Source organism: Agelaius phoeniceus, chromosome Z (assembly GCF_051311805.1).
Source record: "Agelaius phoeniceus isolate bAgePho1 chromosome Z, bAgePho1.hap1, whole genome shotgun sequence".
Lineage (NCBI taxonomy): Eukaryota > Metazoa > Chordata > Aves > Passeriformes > Icteridae > Agelaius > Agelaius phoeniceus.
Window position 1 is genome coordinate 70,133,626 of NC_135303.1, and position 23,721 is coordinate 70,157,346.

The 23,721-nt window shown below is 39.4% G+C and overlaps 2 protein-coding genes across 7 annotated transcripts in view; both read left to right on the forward strand.

The window, feature by feature from the left end:
* SV2C (synaptic vesicle glycoprotein 2C) overlaps positions 1–11,225 on the forward strand; it is a 119,928-nt gene extending 108,703 nt beyond the window's left edge. The window contains exon 13 of the mRNA XM_077171924.1: positions 1,717–11,225. Within this exon, the coding sequence (XP_077028039.1) occupies positions 1,717–1,900 (184 nt within the window). The 3' untranslated portion in view covers positions 1,901–11,225. The remainder of the gene's footprint in view (positions 1–1,716) is intronic.
* An 11,399-nt stretch (positions 11,226–22,624) lies between these two features.
* The window catches only part of IQGAP2 (IQ motif containing GTPase activating protein 2), a 123,953-nt gene continuing 122,856 nt past the window's right edge, over positions 22,625–23,721 (forward strand). For all 6 annotated transcript variants that reach the window (XM_077171411.1, XM_054651616.2, XM_077171412.1 and 3 more), the window contains exon 1: positions 22,625–22,696. In XM_077171411.1, coding sequence (XP_077027526.1) covers positions 22,651–22,696 — 46 coding nt within the window. In that variant the 5' untranslated portion in view covers positions 22,625–22,650. The remainder of the gene's footprint in view (positions 22,697–23,721) is intronic.

Below are 23,721 nucleotides of genomic sequence, written 5' to 3' on the forward strand. Positions count from 1 at the left end.
TAATTAGTACATTACATGTCTTAAGACATGCAGACATTATTTTAAATTATTTAAGAATTCAAAAGGAAAGGCTCCATTATTTCAAAAGGGAACACTCCAAATGTTGTTATTGTGGAGCTGACTTTTTGGGTTAACTAGAATGATGGAATTATGTTTCTTAGAGCGAACCACAGTATTTTAGGAATATACAAGAAGGATCTAGACCTAGTCATCATTCTTTTGATGAAGGGTCCTCAAATATACCAGGACTGTTATTGTTCTGAAGCACAGTGTCCCAGACAGGGCATGAACAGTGCTGAAAGCCCCTGTATCCTGGTGGTCATCTCTCCCAGACTGAAGCCTTTACCACTCCCCAAGCAGACAGCCTGGAAGCATGACACAAAAAGGCTTAACTGATCTACGCTTTTGAGGTACAGATTTGCCAAAGAGCAGAGGAGGTGGACTCTGACACTCTGGGCCGTGGCCAGGTCAATCAGTTGCTTCAGACAGAGGATATCTCATGCCTTGATATAATTGTTTGCAGTTTTCAAAACCAAAAATCTGTTCTGCAAAGAGCATTGATACACTGTATCCTTGCTCTCAGCTGGAGTCAAGTATTTGTACTTCAAGTTGATTCTCTTGGCTCCTCTTTAGAAGCTCCAGTAGAATCTTTTCAAACTTCCCAGAATTTCAGTCTACATCTGAGCATAAGAGTTCTTCCTTTCGCTCACAGGTGCTTCAGTAGAATAAGCAGAGCCTTTTAAGTCACTTAGAAAACTAGCTTTTCTCTTAATTCCTGTTGTTTAGACTAGGGCTTTTAATTGCAGTACAAGCAAGAAATATTTTGTTCTGAAAATTAGAACAACTATTTTCCTGAATTTCTAAGAGAGCTGACAAATGTTACACATCCTACCATTACACAGATATCTTTGTTGGGAAACTTTTGGTAGGGCAAGCTTATTCCTGCATCAATGAATCATGCAGTCATGTCAAAACACAATTTAAATTATGGCAGTTTGCATAAGACATATATGCAAGAATTACAAAATATAAAAATACTTCAGACTACTAAAATCACATCACTGTAATGCAAGACTCCACCTGAATTACGGGTGTCATACTTTCTCTTGGCAGTCTATTTCCTTTTTCTTTTGTCCAAAGTTTCTCAGATACTTCTTTCACCCAACAGATTTTTTTATACCTTATCTTCTTTACCTCTAAGAGATGAACATTCATTTTAATACTGGAAGTCCCATTAGCCTTTGAAAAAGCACTGTTTCAACATCTGTACCACCTGTAAGAAACTCAGTTTTAATTCAGTACCTTAAAATGATCATCCTTTAATTCTGATTAATAATCATCACACAGATGACAAAGCAGTTCTCCTTTGGGAGCTGCTTGACATGTCTGCTCTCCTAATGTAGCCATTTAAGTCTTACTGAATTTCCATTTGCAAGTTCCATGTTCAATTCTAGAGGTGCAAACTCACCTGTTCAGTCATTCATTTCGCATTTTGATCCCTGAGGCAGAAAAATTAATTGCCTCAATGAAATACTGTAGCAGCTGAGCTTTAACTTCTCATTTCAAATAAGAGCACTGAATAAGAGCACTGAATCCTTATTGGCATAAATTTTCTTTAAGCTATTGGGACTGTACTGATATATTCGCACTGAGGATGTGTCTCAAAGGTGTTACTCTTTCACCTGTATTTTAACTTTCTTCTGTTTTCTCTTCTAGGGCAACAGGCTTTGGCTTTCTGAATGCACTATGCAAAGCTGCAGCTGTACTTGGAAACCTAATATTTGGTTCCCTTGTTGGTATCACCAAAGCAATCCCTATTCTCCTTGCTTCTACTGTTCTAGTATGTGGAGGTCTGGTAGGACTTCGGCTTCCTGATACAAGAACCCAGGTGTTGATGTAACTGGAAAAAACATTCACTATTTATTTCCTTCTTTGTACAAATGCCATTCTCCTGACTGATGGTGCAAAGGCTTCAGATTCTCAACACACAGTAGAGTGCTCAAATGTCAGAAATCAAACCCAAAAGATATTTTGGAGTAGCAGAGATTTAGCAACCTCTGTATGAAAGTTTTAAATTTCACTTTTGTTTGCTTGCATACTTTGTTATTCAAGCCCATTTCACTTTGAAGTGCAAAGCTACCTCTTACAGCAGTTTTGGTGACATATCCAGGAAGGTAAAAACCATACTGATAATTAGATATTTAAAATGCAAGCAGTCAGATTATTTCAAAAACACATGCTAAATTTGGCCTTGGCATTGTGAGCTTTAGTAACAGTACAGATGTGCAAATCTATTACTTAGCAGTATTGGTGCAGGGAATGTTAATGTATCAATGCATGCAGCATTTATCAGGAAACTCAACTGATTGCATCAATACTGGGAACAGTGACCTTCTGCAGCTGTGCTTAGGTGATAAAAACTCGTGGCAATGACTCTTCCTTGGGAAACATTTTTAGGCAGATTCAATCTCAGCAAAGATTACCAACTAAACCCCATACTGACTGAGGAGAAGGCAACAGCTGTTGCAGGGAATTTAAAAGTCCATATAGGTATGCAGCAGAGAGAATAACAAAGTTAACATTTTCACGTTTTGCTGCTGATGCTCCAGAAAACTTTTGGTTTATTGTCACTTGTGGCATCTGGATTTTTTTTTTCATTTAAAACAGTGAATTTGTCTTCTTCCAGGAATGATTGAATGCAAATAATTTTGCTGTTGTTAGGAAGAATATAGGAAGAATCAGGCCATTGAACTATAAGGATGATACTTTCAGAGGTTTATTTAGAATTTATGTATATAAAGACCTTAATTACTTTCATAGTTTCTATACTTCTCAATATAACCATTTTCTTGGCTATTTTTAATAGTTCCAGGAATCTCTGACCACTTGATATTTTCAAATGTCTCTTTGAAAAGCCACTAAGAAATAAGCCATGGCAAGACTGCAGGGAATAGTAATGCTTTTATTAGACCAAGTGCATAGATGGAAAACAAATGATCCTAAATACATTCTTTCTATGCTGTGGACTGTTCTGATTTATGGAAAATTCCCCATCAGTCCTAATGCTATGCAAGAAGTTATGGGACCTCTTTAAAAAATCAGCATTATAAATTTAATACAGATAAACATTTAAAAAATCATCAAAGAAAAGAGGCAGATCCTCTGATGACAAAAAATTGCATTGCTTTCAGTGGAGCTAAGACAACTTATATCTGCTGATTAACTATCTGTGATTTCAAGTGTGAAATAACAAATTTTCTATAAAACATATGGAAAATTTTATTCAGTATTTTTTTCTAATTATGTCTGACAACATTTATTAGGTAGATGAATCATTGCCAAGCAACTAAACTTTCAAGTAAGGTCATCATATAATAAGCTAGACCTTTTTTAATTGATTTTTCTCTTGCTCTTAGATGTGAACTTGGATTTAGGTAGTAATATGTGGCACTGCAATCTTTGTCAGCCATCATCTCTGTCATATTAAAAGAATCAGTAAAAGAAGATCATTCAACATATTCATAGTTCACTGTTTAATCTACTGATTCTAGAAGTGACATTTTCAGTTACTAACAAATGCCTCTGCTACACATTGTAGCACAAAAAATGTTAGCCCCAAGATGCTGTTTTCTCCTACGAAATGAGAAAATTGGCTGAATTTAAAAAGCCTGAGTATGGAAAACTAGGGGGCATTATTTTGATGTTGGTAATTTAAAAAAAAAAAAGTTTAGCAAGTGTGTTTATTTTGGAGTGTTAGGATGAAGATATTTGAGATTAAATATTTTTATGTTTAAATCTGACTTCAACATGACTCTTAAATTTCTAAACTATGCTAATAAATGAGGAAAAACTCATTTCACTAAGGTCTAGAAAAAAATTCTGGCCTTAGTTTTTCATCTGTGGCCTTTTTTCCACCAATCATAGCCTTAATACTATTTAAGGCTTTTTTCTGCAATTAATATTATATTTGAGCCGTTTTTCTCTGTGCAATTCATTAGTAGCACATGTTCAACTCCTTGCACATACTGCACAAGTTATTTTGAAATCTGAAGCCTCTGTACATATTTGGAGTAAACACCAACAACAATGGTAAAATATTGCTTTGTGTTGCACTGTCCTCTTGCAGTAGTATATTCTGTCCATCTCTGCATGTAATTCCCGTAACACTCACATGCAGCACTTCATGCCTTCTGACCAGCTTGAAGGAAATGGGTCACAGAAGAATAATATTCAGCTTTTGAGGGCTATGATTCAAGTTTAACACTCTAAAATCTCTGACGTGTAAAATTATGTTGATTTCAGTGTTTGTCTTATCATAAATCCTGACTATATCATAGGTCTGTGATTAAGTCTGGATGAAATGAAATGTAGCAACAACAGGAATTAGCAGAGATTTTTAAAAATGGACACTGCATGGTCCAGAATGATAATGTTCTAAGGTAGAAAAAAGAAAAAGGAATAGTGGGTAGGAATTGGGAGAATAAGTAAATTAAAGAGATGAACAAAGAAAAAAACCAAGAATAATTCCAACATATGAAACAAAACCTAAAGTTAGAATTTTCCCAGATGGTAAGCTAGCTGGCTCAACAGATTTGAGTGAGTGTGCAAGCCAACATCAAAGGTGTTTGAATATTCAATAGTTTTTGCTTGAGCACAGTAAAGATTTATCTCATAAAGACAAAAAAGTGAATGCAATTTCATGCTATAAATAACTTTGTGAGATAGGTGAAATCCACAGACCGGAACAGAAATCTATGGACATCTGGACACAAATGTTACTCACATTATAAGCAAAAGTAATTTGACTGGTCTTCAGCAATTCTGTCTTTTCTTGCAGCCTCCAAAGCAATCACAGGTAATAAATATTGAACAGAAGGATCTGCACTTTCTTTCTATGTCTATTCACTTATATGTCACACAGAGAATCACTTAGTGGCATGGCTAGATTCCTAATATACCAGACAGAAGCAAAACTTGATAGCATTTGTGTATTACAGTTATAAAACCTATGTAATCAAAACTGCTTATTTGTCTGTTTTGGTCACAGACACAGAACTGACTGACTGCTAACTAGAAATCCCTGTCAGTCTAGACTGAAGTAGGATATAACATCTAGGAATTTTCTGTGCAGCTGAAAAGCTCATCCCAACAGCAGAAATGACAAAAAGCACAATGACCCCTGAAAACATATAAGACTCACGGCATTTAGAATACTGTTAACCATAACAGTCAAATATTTTGAAATTTGGAAACTGTCCACAAAAGAGACCACATGTTTTCATTTTTGGCAAGGAAATTTTATTCGAATTAGTTTCACTCCTTACAGGTTGTCTAATAGTAGAACTTGACTTAGCAGACTCTAATTTCTTGAAAGCATCTTATTCATCATGTTAGTACTCTTTAACCATCTTGGTTATGTCCATGCTAGTGCACTGCTGCTTGGAAGCATGCGCTACAACATTTGGGAACCACTGCATTGGTTGCTGAGTACAGGCTCCTAGAAAGGGAGCTAGGAATAGGTGTTCATGGTGGAGCACTCAACATTGGTAATTAATGACCTTCTTCCTCTCAGCTTGATTTTAACCAGTTCCCTTAGAGAGTTGTGTAGTACAAAAGCTGAGCATTGATGAAAAAGAGTTACCCCTCCTTCCTGATGGCTCCAGTAGTCTACTTGTCCTTTATCATTTTAGGAATATGGATCAAAGTTAAGATTGCTAACTCAAGTTCTGCTTTCCAAATTACTTTTCTTGCTAGGGGACCAGCCTTAAAGAAAATTAAAACCCTCTCACCTGTTTCTGACATTCAGTAAGAAGTTTCGTTACATATCTTTTGCATTTTGGTTATAACTTTTAAAACAATATGTAAAGAAGCTTTAGAAGTCCTTCTGTGTGTGAATCTCACCTTTTGAGACTTGCCCCTACTCCACGTTTACCTGAAGGCTGACCTAATAAAAGGAGAGGTGTCCTCTCAGAATAGCCCCTATTGATCTCCTGATTTGAGGGAGTCTTCTTGCCTGTGCACCTAGCTCAGCCCCATTTGGAGGAAATTATATTCTGTTTTCTTCTTTTCTTTTATCTACAACTGTGGAGCCTTATCTTTGTGTAACTGCTCTTGAGGCACAATGTCGGATACCAATTCTCAGCAAAGTAATATAGTCCTCAGTCCCTCATAGGACAGCCTCCGTGTGCTAGGCTTTAGCCTTCTTCCCATTCTGAGTTTTAAATTAATCTTCATTACTCAGAGAAAAATGTTTACATCCAGTCGCACCTCTTTACCTAAACAAGATGATATCATGCTAATACAACCTACAAGCCATGTTTCCTGTTTAATAACCTGGAAATGCAGTTGAAATTTCAATTACAATGTTAAAAAATGAATTTTTGCACTCAGGGGGTCAAAGACACAAGAAGTAAAAACAGAAATTCTCCACATCCTCTGGTGTTTTGAAAGAAAACACATGTTCAGTAATCATATTCCAGAAGAAAACACATCTGAGAGGCTGCTTTTCTATATTTCCTGCCTTCTTGTTCATTAAACTTACTGTAAAATATTAGGTATTTGCCTGCATTAGTACTTTCAAATGCTGCTAGTTGAAAAAACACAGCATGAAAATACAGACTTCTGCTTGTACTTTCAAGGTAAGACATGGTTCAGGTAATAATGTGATATTAGAAGAGACATGTTAGCCAGAAAATCTGGAACTCAGTTCAAAACATTAATTAAATGGAAAGTATCAACTTATAATGCTACTTGCAGATCTCACTTACCTTCATTTAACCTCAAATAGTCTACAACCAGTCCATTTACTGCTATCAGATTCATTTGCTTTCTTCTAATAATTTCAACAAGTGCTGCAAAATATATTTAGATTCACTATCATTAGCTGCTTTTTTTTTTCGTAGAAGTCAATTTCCTATTTAGTCCTGCAAAGGAAGGACCCTTCAACATTTAGTCCCACTCTAGCTGTATAAGATTGATATATAGAAAAACAGAAGAAAGATAAATTAGGCCTGATTTATTTACTTTTCTTATTAAACATTTTGTTGAATTATGTACAAAGCTGCTGGCCTATAATATGGAGTTCTGGGCCTTTGAATACATCCTGTGGAACTCAAAATGAACAAAGGAGTAATTTTCAGCAGTCTATTCCCACAACATACACATGAGTTACATTTAATAGGACCAAAACACTTAGGGAAAAGTACAGTGCTTTCTAGGGTAAACAACCTATTCTCTTTGACAAAGGTCTAGAACATATTGCTCGCTCCGGACCAGTACACAGTCTGATAACTAAAGATTGGAGATTACATAACAACTGGAGCATTTGGGTGAGGATGACCTGACATGAAAGTATTGTTCTTTCCACCCAGGGTACTCATGAGTATACATTCTAATGACACATAACCAAGATGATTTGTAGAGACTTGCCCCTACTCTGGCCATCAACACATTTGAGTTGTAGCCAGACATACCAGCCCATGAGTGAGAGAGAAAGTGAGAGAGAAAAAGAGCTGGCAGGCACTTTCAGCACTCTCTCCACAGCTAGCCACCTAAGTTCATTTCTCTTGGATCCTAAGGATCTGGTTTTTTGCTTAGCTTTCTACTTTCTAATTTTGGACATCTACCACTTGCCATTCAGTTTTCACAAGTAGTCACGACCAAGCAAGCTGAAGCTGTTGTAATGCTAAAGGACAGCACTCACAGCTCATTGCAAATAGAGTACTCTGCAAGAGTCCAGTGTCATATGCGTTGTTCCAGTTTCATTTGTTGTCAAGCGATAGAGTTGTTGGCTAGCACTTCTCCTGTACAATTCTGCATGTATTCTTATCTATAAGTCATGTCTTCTGTCCTCTTAATGTCTGCCTTGTATGACCACATGTATGCCCATCCCCCACTGGCTATGTGATAAAAATATTTTGTGAATCTTACATGGGTCTGTCTTACCCAGTTAAAAAGAAGAGGGTTGGGAAAAATATTGAAACAGAATCAAATTAAATATAAACAATGAAGAGTAATAGTTCAAGAAATAGGCTTCAATTATTTTTATTTTTTCAGATGTTTTCTTCAAATCCTAGCCTGAAGCTATATAATATTGCATATTGTAAAGAAATAGTACACAGTTAGAAGTGAACACATATGTGGGTGAGTGGATACATACATCTCTATAACACAGATGAATCTTAAATTTACAAATCATGTTCTCATCTCTTTCTCCATGACAGTGTTACTTTTTTCATTGTGCATTATGCTTTGAACACAAATAACATCCTGCTCCATTCCTTGTGCAGAAACATTTACTTATTCATGTGCAAAATTGTTGGGATGCCAAGAGTCATCTCAAGTGGCCCTTAGCTTCCAGTCATTGGAAGGGGATTCCTGAAATGATCTGAAAAATGAGCTTTGACTTGGCTGTTGCCTTCCCCTGTCTGCCCAGCCCACCCTCCTTCCCCATCACACTGTGCCAAACAGCAAAACAGCACATCATGCAAAGGCACTGGTGTTCCAGTGGCTAGGAGACACCGCACTCTCAGATACATAAACTCCTAAAAGCTATGAATTTTGTCTTATTCAACCAAAAGGCCTTCAAAATGGTCCATGGGGATATCAACACACTAATTTCTGTGTAATGTATGAGAAAATGTCTGTGATATTCTGTATTGTATGTTTTTCGTTGTTTCTGCATATATGGCTGCTGTTGTTCTAGTGATGTGGTTAAAGAATTATCCGCTACTGTTCTTATCAGCAATTTTTGACCAGCCTGAAACAGAGCCATTGCCAGGGTGTTTTTCAATTAATGATTAACACCCATGAAGATCTTCTACAGTAATTAGTGCCATATTAAGTCATGGATACTATAAATGAAGCCAGTCCAGGGTGAAAATAGCTGCATATACCCACCGACCAGTGACAGTGGAAAGAGCTCTTCCAAAAGCTCTGGCATCTGCTACATTTCTTCTTTGCTCTTTTCAGGATGTTCACTCTCTGAAGTATTCTTCCTCTGGTAGGGGACATACACTCATGCTACAGAAGTAAGAAAGCAGAAGAAAGGGCATATTCCCTTCACATGAAAGAACGTATGTTTGCTATAGGAAAGCCAGCTCTATAATAAGATTAAAACAAACAAACCATCCAACCCAAGCAGCTTGCTATTCTTTTTTATCCCCATGTCTCCTTTGAGTTGATAAACTAAATACCAGTGCTTACAAAACCTTTGGGAGGAGGCTAAGAAAGGGTAGCAAGGCTAACATGATAGTTCTTTCGGAAAGGAGGAGACCTTTCCAATGAGTAAACATATGCAATGATTGAAACCATAGCATAGTGTTTCTAATTGTCATCACAAACAGGCAGTTTTAAGTAGAAAATTGTCATTCAAATTTACAGCAGCAGTAGATAGTACTACCTTTTATACATAAATGGGTAAACATAGATTAAAATCAATGGCTTGGCAGAAAAAGGAGAATATTTGAAGAGCTACTTCAAAAACACAACCTTCCATCATCTCTTTTGGACAAACCTTTTAGTGCTTTCCTGTTCCTTCCTGCTACCAATCGTCCTAATATGGTGACTGATTCTTTTAGTGCCTCACTAATTAAATGAAAGGCTAAATTGACATTTGCTGCTAACAAAAATTGAGAGCAGGCATGAAATTAGCACTGTAGGAAAGCCCGCTCATTTATAAGAATTTAAAAAATACCCCAAGCTGCTAGTGTCTGCCTGCATTTATTGTCCTCCAAATGGTTTAGGATCCTACAAAGTGTTACATGTCAGAAGCTTTGTATGTGTAATCTGATCCCTATTTAAATTGGTGAAGCAATTTTTTAGGGTCAGGAGCTTTGTCTTTCAAATATAGGAGGTATATGACTGTATATACTGCCATGCTGGAATTTCTATTGTGAGAGAAATGTGGTTTTTCAGCCCTTTTTTTAGGATGAATAATTTTAGCCTTGTTTTTCCTATGAATGTAGTGCTTCACAAACATTAAAAGGATTTCAATACCAATGCTATAACCTAAGTGAATCAACTGGCAACTTCTTTTTAATCATTTTCTACAGAATATTGTATTAAAAACCCAGATTAAACTTTAAAAAATGCTGTATTACCTTCAGCTGCACAACTTTGTGACAACTAAATTGTATCTCATGTTTGGCCTCAAATATATGCAGGAATATACCGTACAAAATTAGATGTTTTTTCAAGTGGGCAATTTCCATTGCAGTGTAATGACATATGTGCAGAAGTCAGGTATCAAGGATGAGGTGCAGAAAGTAGGGCTCTTGGTCTTCACTGCAACTCACTGGTATTGTAAGGCTACTGATTTTCTCAAAAACTTGTTCATTTTTTGTTTTCACTGCAATTTATTGGCATTGTCAGGTTACTGATCTTCTTAAAAACCTGACAGCATTTTCTAATGCTAAGCAGCAGAAGGAAAATATGTATTCTTTCCTAGTTTTTTACAGTTACTTTCTGTCTCCAGTTTCTGCTTGTAAACTTCCACTCAAATTTCCAACTGCTCTCAGCCAACTGGCTGTACCATTTTTCAAGCAGTCTTCAGTGTACAAACACACTGGTATGTCAGTGGCCATGTGTTGTCAAGAAAATCATTACCATTTCCGACAATCTCCATTTCTCAATGCAAGGTAACATGTACATATTGTATATACGGGTAACAAGCTACTTTAAAGTTGAATTGCCATTTGAACGTGGGAATTTGACTTCAGATCTGCTAATCTGCACCAAGATCTTGGCAATGGTCCTGACCTCTCTGTTTCTTTCTTTCTTTGTTTCCTTTACTGCTGTGTGCGCCTGGAAAGCAGGTTACAGTCATCACTATTGTATCTATGTGTTTGCATGTGTGTGCCTTGATAAATTCCCTCTTTTGGAGTTCTGAATTTTTCATTTCAAGTCCAGCTGGTACAATTGTGAACTCATCTTTCCAGTATCCTCATCTGTGTAGGATTGCCAGCTTCCAAAATGTTTGACCAAGTGTTTTGATTAAGTCCTCTGAGGAAAGCTGTCTGTATATTTGTGAAAGGGCATGCTCTGTGTAGGATGACTGTGTACAGTATAAATCTATAAAATGTGGAAGTGTTTATAAATTTATCTGCAAAATATTTATCATCTGTGAAACAAATGCAAAGTTATTTAGTGTACATCAGATTAATAAATGGGGATGATTTTTTGCTCTGCTATATTAAAATAAAGATATGTTCTCTGCAATGAATACATACCAGGTGTGATGATAGCCAGAATATTGTTATTCTTTATCCACAAGATGCTACACTACCCACTATAGAAAAAAACAGTTCTTTTACCTTAATTGTTCTTTTACAATGGTTCTCTATGTATCTCATCTTTAGTGCCTGTAGTTGAAATTGAACATATAGTAAAAGTAAACATGGAACAAGTTAATAAAGTTAAATGAGTTTAAGTGACCATGAAAAGAAGATAGAGTAAAAGGTACTATGGTTGTAAGAGGCAAAGTTCTTTGGTTAACCATCTGGGATTCATATTTTTATGGTACATAGTTACACAAAATAGACACCTGGCCTTTCAGTATATAACTGCATTGCAGGAGTATGTTATCAACAAAAGGGTTTAGTCTAACTCAATGTAAAAACATACTGCTGCAAAGTATAATGATCCATGAATCTGAAAGGCCAGTGGAAATTTATACAATAAACTATGGTTCCATAAGAACTTGGGATTCACAGGAAAAAACCCACTACCAACAACAAGGCCAAACAAACACATACTAACAAAAAAAACCCCAAACCACCAGATACACAAAAAAATCACCCCAGGAACCACCAAAACTGAAGCAGAACTGCAACAATATTAATTATTATCATTGCATTTGTGCTTTTTGGCCATCCAAAAAGCATCAACAGATCAAATGTGGTAGCTTTAAAATAACAAAAAAATGCGGAGTTATTTATATTCTAACATTTCCATGACTAAATCAGAAACACATTTCCAAATATAGGTTATTTTAAACAGATGAGGGACTAAACAAAACACATGAGTCTCTTCAGCTGTGTCACCAACAGGAAAAACTTAAACTACATGTGAATTGAAACATTTTTCAGCTCATGCAAGAGTACTGTCGGCAAAACCCAATTACAAAGGCGATGCATAATTTTGTGACTGTCCTTTAGCAACTAGGTTGTTTTGTGGTACAGTATAGAAAATACCATTCTGTATTTATTAAGTACAACCAACAGAAGTACTATTTCATATTTTTAGTCTCCTTAGATGTACATCCCCATCTACCTGCATTTGAAGGGTACCCTTCATTCTCTAGTGGAGATTTGCCTTCTAGTCTCATTATGGGAAGAAACACTGTTCTTATTTTCTGCAGTTTTCTGCAGATATTCTTCACAGCTACCTCTCAGAAACATCATGTGGTCTCTTGAACAAAACCTTCAGTAGCAGGAAATCTTGTGTTGGATGACATCTCGCGTTGGAGGACATCAGGACATCACTCTGCAAAGAAGGATACTTGCCTTGTAGGACAGCATTCCTCCAAATCAATTTTGGAAGCATATATATGTGTATGTATATATATATATATACACACACACACACACACAGATATGTGTATATCTATCTATCTATCTATCTATCTATCTATCTATCTATCTATCTATCTATCTATATATATATATACATACATATAGCCCTGGCTGACAAAGCTATGCAGTCAAAATGGTGATACTTACTTCAGAACAGTCTGTGTGTGTCCATTTACATATTTTTTGAGATGAGTGCATAGAAAGCAAGGATGCAAATGGTAAGCGGGGGAGGCATTTTGTGGTATACAGCACAGTATATCCCTAAGAACAAATGTTAAAATAGATCACATGAATCCTTCATATGCTTTGCTTTCTGCTAGGATGCCAGCTAGGCTGTGATTTGTATTTAACCCATAGAAATGGTAATGTTACACAGATTATATATTACATGAGATCAGTATCCAACCCAAACTGCCCCGCAACCAATTTACTCATCTCTGGAACTTTTTAAAAGCACTTTACATTGGCAACAGAGATAAGAAGTATTGGCTTCTTTCCTAAAAATATTAAGCTGAACAGAAATTTGTACCATTCTGTACGTTTTCTGGTGTCACCATAAAACTTTCACAGTACACAAGTTAATGCACTCTTTCTGCAGATGTGCTTCACACCATGTTGCTTGTGGCTCTCACAGCGAACTTAACTGATCTGATTAGGACTTCAGTGGTGATTTTAGTACGCACAACTATAGCAGACTGAAGTTGTAAGCACTAAATAGCTTGGGAAGAAAAAAATGCCTGACTGAACTACATTTGGAAACGCCCACACTATTCAATCCAGGCAATGTTTCCAGCTGTGAAAATAGAAAGACAAACTAGTGCCAACCTTATCAATTCTTGAGTAAATTCCACTATTCTTCAGAACAGCCAGACTGTCGCACTTCTAGTCACAGAATTACGAATTGTCAAACTATTCCTCAAGCACACTGTTATGGGCTGAAAACGTAGGTACTTAAGAATGCTTAGCTGCAAGAATGAAGTGTGAAGTGCCTGCTGCAAAACCTTAAAATGTTGCTTGGATATCCCGATAATTTTGCTGAATTCTGAGTAAATACAGTTCCAGCTACAAATCTGATCTTTATTCTCCCCCAGTCAAATAGCACTTTAATTTTAAAGTTTCATGATAATGCAGAGTTCAATCATTGCAGAACAACAGTTTTTCCCAATAATCACAATAGATCTGAAAAGTGAATTTTCCAACATCTGCTTTATAATGCATTTAACTTTACTCTGTGCCCACAGAGACTGCAGACTACTTAACCGCAGGACTTTCAGGGTGTACACAACTATAAATAAAAACATCCTTTGCTTTGCAGTTAGACTGGACTTTACAGAGAGTGGGAATGAGAAATCAGATAAAACTAAGAGTACTCCACTTGCGCAAGAGTTCCGAAAGTGAAGCCACTAGTGGAATCTTGTATTTTCTGCATAATTTATTTTTGGCTGGCTGTCCCTGCACACATACTCCATGGACTCCCTTGCAAACTCGAGATTCTGCCTACAAAGAGCATTACAGCGCTGGTGTTAGAACCAGACTACCTGAAAGGCATTCCACCTCGTATGTAGGATTACATACCAGTTAGAGTAATTTTTCCCAGGTTTCTTTCCCATCCAACAAGTCTGGGAACTGTTGTCTATGAATGTTTCCCTATCCCTCCTATTCAGTTATAAGGAGTTACAGAAATAACTGTTTTGATAGTGTTCAGTACAATTATATGAAAAGTAAGCTCAGGCTGCTCGAGAGTAATTGCCCATCAGCTCATTTCTCAGTATGCAGGACAATACTGAGTCTTCAGTCTTTAGCTAAAATCAGAGGGTTTAAAATTTAAATATAAAAAAAAAAGAAATAAAAAAGAATGGTCACAGCTGTTAGTAAAGATGCTAATGTTGAACAAAGGAACACTACGATGCTGATGTGCTTTTGGGTTACAGTAATATTGGTATTGCATTGTTAATGTGAACTCTAACTCTGTATCTTTGGTGGGGCTGCCATACTGGGTTTTGTGACATACTGAGTACGTTATTATTGAAGACAGGAATACAAGGTCAAATGGAGCCCAGTTTCCAGGGTAAAACTCTGGACTTTGTATGCCAAAAGCACATCAGAGATATTGATTGATCATAAACCAAAAGAAAAAACAGACGGGTGAGAGCTGACATCTGTTTAAGAAGTCATTAACTATGTAATTAGCTAGGTTTCTTTGCATTGTTACTGTTACACAAATGTTGAAACCGAGGAAAACTACCTGTTCACGGTGACACAGGATCTTCCCTCAGTGAGAGCATTAACACTGACCTTTTTCAGGGACCATACTTTACCATCAGTAATCTGGTTATGGAAAATCAACTGGTCCACACTGAAACAGTGCAATCGTCAAACTGACCTACAGGTGGAGCAGGAAAAATAACTAATGGAGGGATCAGGAAAGACCTTGTTAACAAAGCTCACAGAGTTCCAGCTGTCACTGCTCAGCAGCAGACTGAGATCCTTCCTTCACCCAGGCACACACATCTTGTGAGATGGGTGAGCAGTGTCCTTGCCCAGGGATTAGCTCATCTCTGACATGTTTTGGGGGAACAAGTCTTGAGTGGGGCCAGCTTTGGGGGTCTATGCGAGCAGGGCTGCCATAACCCAAGGAGCCAGTGTCAGGATACTGATGCTCCCCAACCTACACAAGATGCTGATTAACTTTTCACTGCTCATTTTTCTCATGCTCATTTTAGTGCTACAGACACAACTGATTTGGAATCCGGTTATCTGAGGAATACCTGGTTTCCTTTCGGAAAACAAGAAAGACTCTTCCCGGAGTGCAATTCAAATGGGAGCCATTTTGATTTAAATAAGAGGAGGCTGCCGACACTGTGTTCTCTGTGAAGGGTCCTGGATGTTGGGATTAGCTCTCCTGGCTGAGCCTCCTGGAGCCTGAATTTGTCAGTCTTTTAGACATGTTCTTCATTTTTTTACACTAATGTGAATAATGAGGAGCTTTTCAAAAGGCTGGAGCTGTGCCAGTGGAAAAGTGATGGAAATAAGAAGACCAGAATTAATCTAGTGGAAATCCATGGGAGTTCAGCCTGTGCTTTATCTGTGGGGCAACTGTTGGCAGGCAAGAAATAGTTGTAGGGTTGCCTTAGCTGTCACTCAGTATGCTGTAAATGCAAAGCTCCTAATGCTGTGCCTCAAGAGTAATAAATAAATAAAACATTAATGAGTGAATAATGCATAGACTTTTAGTGGAGTGGAAACATTGCTAAGCACATGCAATCACAAAGAAGCACACAGATGCTGTGTTACAAAACCAAAAAAATGCCCCTCCAAAACCTGTAAAAATCCCACCCCCCAAAAGAAACACTGCCACAGGCAAACAGCTTATAGCTTGTGGATAACATGCGAGGAAACAATCAAGATCTTAGTTTTGCTACATCCAACTCAATAAAGAATGCTTTTTTCCTGAATCCCTGAGCTGCAGCCGGCCACAGATGTTCCCTGCTTTCAAACAGTTCTGAATTCATTTTTATGGTTATTCATTACGTCTAGACAAGGAGAGTCACTCCACTCCGAAGTACTCTGTTAAATGAATAAATATTTATTCCAACAGGAAAATGGAGAAAGCTCTTTTCTGTCAGGGTGCTGGCAGAAAGATTTCCACCTCTGTCTTGCTAAATTCATGCCACTTTTGCAGGAACCAGGGCATTTGTCCAAGACATTTTGAACAAATACTCCTTTTTTAAAAAACCTGTTCAAGCAGAGAAACTGGTTTCTTAGGTACCTTGACAGACAAGATTTAACAAAGTCTTGCCCAGATGGGGAAAGCAGAGGGAGCCCTCACCTGATAGGAAAGGGCATATAAAAGTACACCTTCAAAATGCACCTTAAGTAATGTTAGATGCATGACATTTAGGCAATTAGAAGTAGACACAAGAAGCTGTGCTGTAATGTGGTATTGCCACTCCACTACTGCTTCTCACTTTCAGCACACGACACATCACTCCAGCCTCTGTTACACTTAAGCAGCTTTTTGGGAGCTGAGCTGGCTTCTGAAAAAGAAAACCACAGCTTTTGGGCAGCAATGAGGAACATTCAGTTAGCTTAGTCCCATGACTGAGATAATGGTGTGACCCTACAGACAGCCCTATGAGCACAGCTCTGTCAGTCAGCATGAGCTGTGTTTCTCCAGTTTGTAACATGCAATCTAGGGCCTGGGAAGAGTCACTGAGAAATCACAATATTGCTTTCTCCAGGATGCCAGTGTTTGAAATAAAAATCCTTGGATTTACTATTAAATTGGAAGTCACAAAGTGTTTCTGACAAAAACACTGGAGGATAAACTGCTATTCATATTTCCAGGACTGTATTTGCTAGTTTTCCCAAAAAACGTGAGGTCTAAAAAGGCTATTTTCCTCAGAACAACTGCAGTGTGGATGCTTAAGCACCTTCTTACTTTGGCAGCCGGAGCTTAAAGGCAAACAACATCAGGTTTGCAAGTGCAGAAAGAAGACAGATTTCTGAAGCAATTTCTCTAAACATTTTCTTTTTCAGGTGTCAGTGCTATACAAATACACCATTTTACACACATTTAACGTAACACTTTACACTTTAACATGCCTTTTAATCCACATTTTCAGGTTTCTTTTTCTACAAGTTTGGTGAAACTTATTCACATGTTTGTTTCTCCTCCATCCCACAGACTGCTTCTTTTGCTTTTAAAAAATGAGTTTTCAATTTTATCAAATAATAATATAATTTGGTTTCTTTTATTTATATTGATGCCAAATAGAGTTAGGCATATTTCCAACTACTTTGTCTTACCCTAGAAATCATTACAAAATCTGAGTAATGTGTTCCTCTAAATACAAAGGTTTGGTGTTTAGTGTTCCCTCCAACCATATGCTAGGACAGTTGAGAAGTAAAAATCACTTCCTCAATGGGAAGGAATCATTCCTGCTAAGAGAAAAAGGCACTTCATCTCTTTTATTACAGGTCTCCATTTAACCTGCCATTCAGTTTGCCATGATATTTTGAATTTGTAAAATCTCACATTTCTTTAAGTTCCTTTGACTGATGCAGCTCCAGTCTAGCTTGAACTTAATATACCTTTTTAAATAAGGTTTCTGCTGTGATGACAGGCCCTCACTTATTGGAAAGAAAGAGCTGAGAAGAGAACGAGGTAAGTAAGGGCTGGGTTGCACCATCACCTTTCTCTTCTAGGCACACAAGGAAGGGGACAGAGGCAAGTGATATCTCTAACTTGCTTTTCCTGAGCAAGGGACTTACAGTGTCCCCACTGATACAGTCTGTATTTTCTCCAGGATCACTGTGGCCAATTATGTGATGACTTAATTGTTTACTTACCTCATGATAATAAATAATGCATAAGAAGAATACTGTTCTGAGGGGGAGGCAGTAACCCAGCACAATTCCCAGAGCTGATCCCTTTCCCTGCAGAGACAGCTGCTTGCAAGACCCACAGCAGACCTTAGAGGCAGCTGTGCTGGGGACACTTCCTGATTTTGTGTTCCCTAACACAGCCTTGAGCGCCTCTTGACCTTTGAGTTGAATTCATAAACACAGCAGCTGTGGCCTTTTCTCTGCAATGCAGACAAAATTATTAGTCTAGGTTCACCTTGTGTTCCCACTAGTTCCACTAGTATCCTTGGCAGCACACGAGGACACCAGCTCATGTCCCTGTGAGTGACCATCACTTTGGTGACCTCCGATATCCAGCAGGGCTGAGGGACCCCTCCCACCATCCTGAGGCACTGAGAGTTCATTCCACTAGTTCATTCCCTGGAAGCACAGGGAGCATAAAGGGCAGCAAGACATTTTTGGTTACAGCACACTGCTGTTGGGTCTGCACAAGCACCGTGTGGCACGTTCAGCTTAAGCTTGTCAGCCTTTAATTAGCTGTAAGAAGGAAACAATTGAAAAGGTCTTTGCAGTAACTGGGAGCCTGCCTGGAGCTAATCTTCTTCTGTATTGTGCTGCAGAGATTCAGGCTGACCTGCCCTAGGAGCAGCTTCCCCACTCCTACTCACCAGGGCAATCTCTCCAGCCCAGATTTTCTCTCTGCAAAATTAAAAAGAATATGGACTTTCTCTACAATAGCTAATAGGAAACAACAACAACAGAAAACCCCAAACAAATCAAAACCAAAGCCACCAAACAAAACCTCTTCTAAATTAACAAATGCAGTTTTCCTTTCTGTAGGGCAAATGCAACCAGCCAAGGCACATGATGTAACAACAAATTCAGGTATTGTCACAGAAAAAGTGACATTAAAGCCTCTATTTCCAACAAAAAGCCTAGTGTCTCTAATTACCTGCATGTACTTGCGTCACTGCTACATAAGCCACCCAAGAATTTCAAATATCAATATCCTTCACCATATAAAATCTCTCTGTACACAACAGGACTGTCAGAAAACTTGAAGTAGCAGAGGCCTCTGCAGTTTTTTGATCCATTTACAGGCAATGATACATAGGAAGGGTACATTTTTATCCCTCCGTTCTTTCAGCTTATTCTCCTCTAGACCTTGAGCAGTCCAGAGTGCCTCTGAACACACAGTTGTTGTATTTAAATACAGACTATTTGTTCCTAGCTGGCTCTCACATTCTGTTCCTACTGGGGCACAGTGTTCCTCACAGGCAGGTGTGGAAGTTCGAGCTGGATTGTTAGTATGAATGCAGTGGAAAGCATGTTATCCACAGTGTCCTTGATAATATGGCGAGGACATTGATCTTAAGCTCCATTAAAGGACCCAGAGTATGAACAGGAAATGTTCACATTCAAACATTTACTCTAGATAGCTGACTACACTGATTTCTTTAGAGCATACTCCTTTGTAACATATAGAAGTAGAGTGCTTGTGTATTTTCATAAAAAAGAATGTAGTGTCCGTAGTGTTAGCTCTGGTGTAGGCTGCCTAAAATCTGTGGTTCACTTTAAATCTTCTACTGCACTCGGGTTTTTTCCCCATAAGAAAGTGGGAAAAAACACAGCCTTTCTTGCAGGGAACCTTTCCAGCCAGTCACAGCTGCAGTAGGACTTCGGAAGGCCCAGAAGGAAGAAGGAGAGGAGGGAGGTGCAGAGGGGCTGCTCCCCACCCCACGCAGAGCACCCAGCAGTTTACAGGGGCAGGCTGCAACTTCTCTGCCTGGTCCCTTCCAGAGGTGTTTAAATCTTCATACCACAAACAGCTGATGGAATTTGCCTTTAAACTAAGAAAAGTGGGGATTAACAAACCTAATGCAGAATGTCATGAGCAGGCCTGTGTGGCTGCTGCTTGTTACTCCAATATTCTTTTACCTGTCTCAGTTCCCACTGAGAGCAGTTGGTTTCTGTCGTGCCTGGTGTTCTGCAAGCATTACAGAGGTACTGCTGCCAAAAAAACATTCTCACTTCTCCCTACCCTGGCGTTTCATTTCTTACCCTGGTCTGGCCCCTGCTCTAAGCTGGCACTTGCATTCTAGAGGCAGGTGTGTGAAAGCAACAAACCAACTGCTGGCCTAAGAAACAACCCTACTAAGAGAAAAAAGTTATTTTTCAATCCGGGACAACTATCTGAGTCCCCATGCAGTGACAAAAGCGCTAGTGCCAACCTAGACCAAGGACACCCATGGAGGAGGAGGAGGGTGGGGACGCATTGCAGGCACAGAGGCTGAGAGACAGGGAGGAACATTTTCTCAGCAAAGGTGTCAATGCATGTGTGTGTGACATCATGCCTGCACACACCCTTGTCTTTTCAGCAGGTAGGGGAATAAGAAAACTCACCAGAGACTGGCAGTATCACACAGAGACCCTCTGGGGCTTTGGCAGATTGTTCCTTCAGGACAGAGACCCCTCCGTTACTGTATCACACCACATCTGCAAAACCTGCAGACCAGGCCAAGCACTTCTCAGAGAGAAGTGTTGTCATTTGAAGCATGATGCAGTTGTGCCAAAATGAAACTTATCAGGGGGAAAAGGCTCCTTGATTTTAGTCAGAAAATATATTTTTAAGAAAACTTTGAATTATCTTTCTTTGACTAAAGGATAAAAGAGATGGAGAAAGTGTTCTACAGTGCATTCTTGACTTAGGCTATGTAACAGTGTAAAAGGCTGTAGAAATGGTCATTTGAAGCAAATGCAAGATTTTCAATAACTCTTTAAATTGTAGAAGCAAATTTATTCTTTTTCATGTTGGGTTTGTTCACCCACTTTTTTATACAAGAGAAGAAGCAAGTAAATGGGTATTTGTTTAAAATTCAAGAAAGCGTTCAGAAAGCCAAGTGTGAACTGCAGCTCTACTGGTGCTTGCATCACACACCTCTGCTGTTAAGTCATCCTCCCTGATCTCTGGGGACGAAGGAAAAGGTAGCAGGGGAAATCAAAAGCACCTCAAAAAAAACAATGTTTCCTCTGAGGTGTTGTTTTTCTCCCCTGCTCTGTCAATCTTTTCTGCCTCAACAATCCATGCCTTAAGTACTATGAGGAGTGTCTTTCCCTACCTCAGTGAGCTGTGCCCAACCACAGAGGAGACTCTACAGATCCAGCAGTGTTTTATTTTGAAACACAAATGACTAAAATCTTCCAGACAACCTGCAAACACACAGGTTAAGAGTCACCTGGTACATGTCATTAAAATACAAGCATGCTCAGGTGCATTTTGTCCCACGGGCAGGCTGTGGCTGTGCAGAGACACTACCTCATCCTGTCTTCCATAAAACTTCATGGTATGGGCATAGTGACTTTCGAGAGGGTATAGTCCTGCTGTATAATACACTGCAATTTGAGAAACCATCTTCAGGTGCATTTCATAGTGACCTGGGAGCCTGTGGCCCCAAAATGTGAATCATTGATTCATGGACTTGCTGCTCAGCTCTCCAAAATCAAGCCCTCTCTGACAGAGACACCCTGGAGAGGAGTCTGAAATCGAGGAACATGCCTAGCTCCCTCACAAAACTCCTTAGAAAGGAGCAGCAACATGCGACAGGTCCACACAAGTAAACCCAACTCCAAAAGTGCCTGCAGGTCATGGTGATGGCTTTGTGGTTTGGTAGAAACGCTGCTTGTTTGAGTGAGAATTTTTTGAAACAGCAAAACTACAGGAGGGAGTCTTAGGCTTGGTTCTTCACCTCTCTTCAAAGTCCACCCGGCCAAAACACCATAGGGGAGATTCCTTGGCCTTCTGCACTGTGGAATTTGGTTTATTTAAACTGTTTGGTGGTTTGGGGTGGTGGTTTTTGGTTTGTTTCCCTTTCATTCAGAGGGTTTGCATGGATTGCTGATTTGGGGTTCTTTCCTGCATTTGGGAGGGAAGGGTTTCCCCTTTTTGATTTTAGGACTCTTTTTGTTTTGTTTTATTCTGTTATGTTTTTTGAGAGGGGGGTTATTCTGCTTTTGTTGTTTGTTTTGCTTGCATTTTTCCCCCCCTTGTTTCACCAGCTCTTGGGGGCAGTGGATTTAATTTCTTTCGACTTTATTTTTTGGTTTGCTGGTTGGGTATGTTTTGTTGTGTTGTGTTTTTTCTTGGTTTTTTTTTTTTTTTATTTTGCCTTGGGCCTTGCCTTTTGATTGGTTTTTTTTTTTTTGTTTTAGTTTGTTGTGTTGTTGTTGTTTGGCGGCCTTTTGGGGTTTTTTTGTGGTTTTGGGGGTTTTTGGTTGATTTTTTTTTCCTTTGCTTTGGGGCTTGGGTTCTTGTTGTTTTTTTGTTTGTGGGTTTTTTTTGAGGGGGGCAGGATTTTTCTTTTTTTTTTGGTTACGTTTTGATTTATCCTCCCTTCTTTTTCTACTTTCTGACCTGGCGCTTTTCTACCTTTTTTTTGTTGTTGCTGTTGTTTGCTTGGGGTTGTTTTTTGTTTTGTTTTGTTCTTTCCCTCGTCTCTCACTTTCTTTCTCCCCTTTCCTCTGTCGTTCCGCGCTTTCCCCCGCCCGCCGCGCTCTCCCGCGCTCCGGCCGCCCCGGCCCCGCCGGCCCGCCCCGGGTGGCCCCGGCCCGGCGCGGGGCGGGCGCGGCCGCGGGCGCAGCAAATCAGCGGGGCCCGGGCCGAGCATAAGAAGGGCGGGCGGGGGCCGGCGCCGTCCCTCCCGGCGGCGGCAGGATGCACCATGAGGAGCTGGCGTCCCTGCAGCGGCCCCGCTATGGCTGTGAGTGGGGTCCTGGGGGGCGTTTGGGGACCTCTTCTTAGGGGTTTTTTTTTGGGTTATGTTTGGTTTGGGTTTTTTTTTTTGGTTGGTTTTTTTGGGGTTTTTTTGTTTGTTTTTTTGTTTGTTTGTTTGGGGTTTATTTTTTTATTATTTTTATTTCCCACTCCCTTGCTGCTTTCTCGATTTAAAAGAGCGAGTTGAAGGCAAAATAAAACCCGCCCAGCAGACTCTGCGGCAGCGCGCAGCGCTCCGGCTCCTTTTAAGTTAGCTCGCAGCCGGCTCCGGCTGGGTTTTGAACGTGTTTTCAGGGGGCTGCGTTTTGTTCTGTAACTTTGTGAATGGCTTATAGCTGTAATTCCGCATTGCAGCTCGGGAGTTTCAGATTAGTTCAGATTAGAGGTCGAGCTTCGCGTTTTACTGTTGTAACTTGGTGTTACAGGTATGGGTTTGGGTTTTAACTTCGTAGCTTGAGTTATGACTGCCGTTTCAGGTTGTAACTTGGTAACCTTTGGATTATCACTTCGGAATTTCGGATTATAAAATAAACCTTTGCTTTCTAGTTTTATAACTTTGTCTTAGACCTTTGCAACTCTGAAGTACTTGGGATACGGGGAGAGACCGTGCAGGTACCAGGCATTTCTTTTCGGAGGGGGTGTAATTACTTCCCAAACGTGTGTTTAAGGAAAACCCTTGAAGCACCTTGCCTCCTCCTGCTGCTGGTCTCTCCCGCCCGTGCTCTGCCGTGCTGGGATCTTGCACCAGCCTGTGCTTTTCCCGGCTCTTGTGGGCCAGAGCAGCTCAAGCCCGTGGCTGTGCCATTCCTACAAGAAATGCTTCTGATACTTCAGGCATTGTAAAATGGGAACACACAAATTATTTGCAAAGTTCTCAACAACCCTGGCATCCTGTTGTCTAATGAGCAACTACCCAGTTCTTATCGTACTGGCTTTGTCTAAAACCGGTTTTGAAACCTCCCTTTAGAAAGAAACACAAAACTCCTTAACAGTGTTAAGGGCCACCTAGAT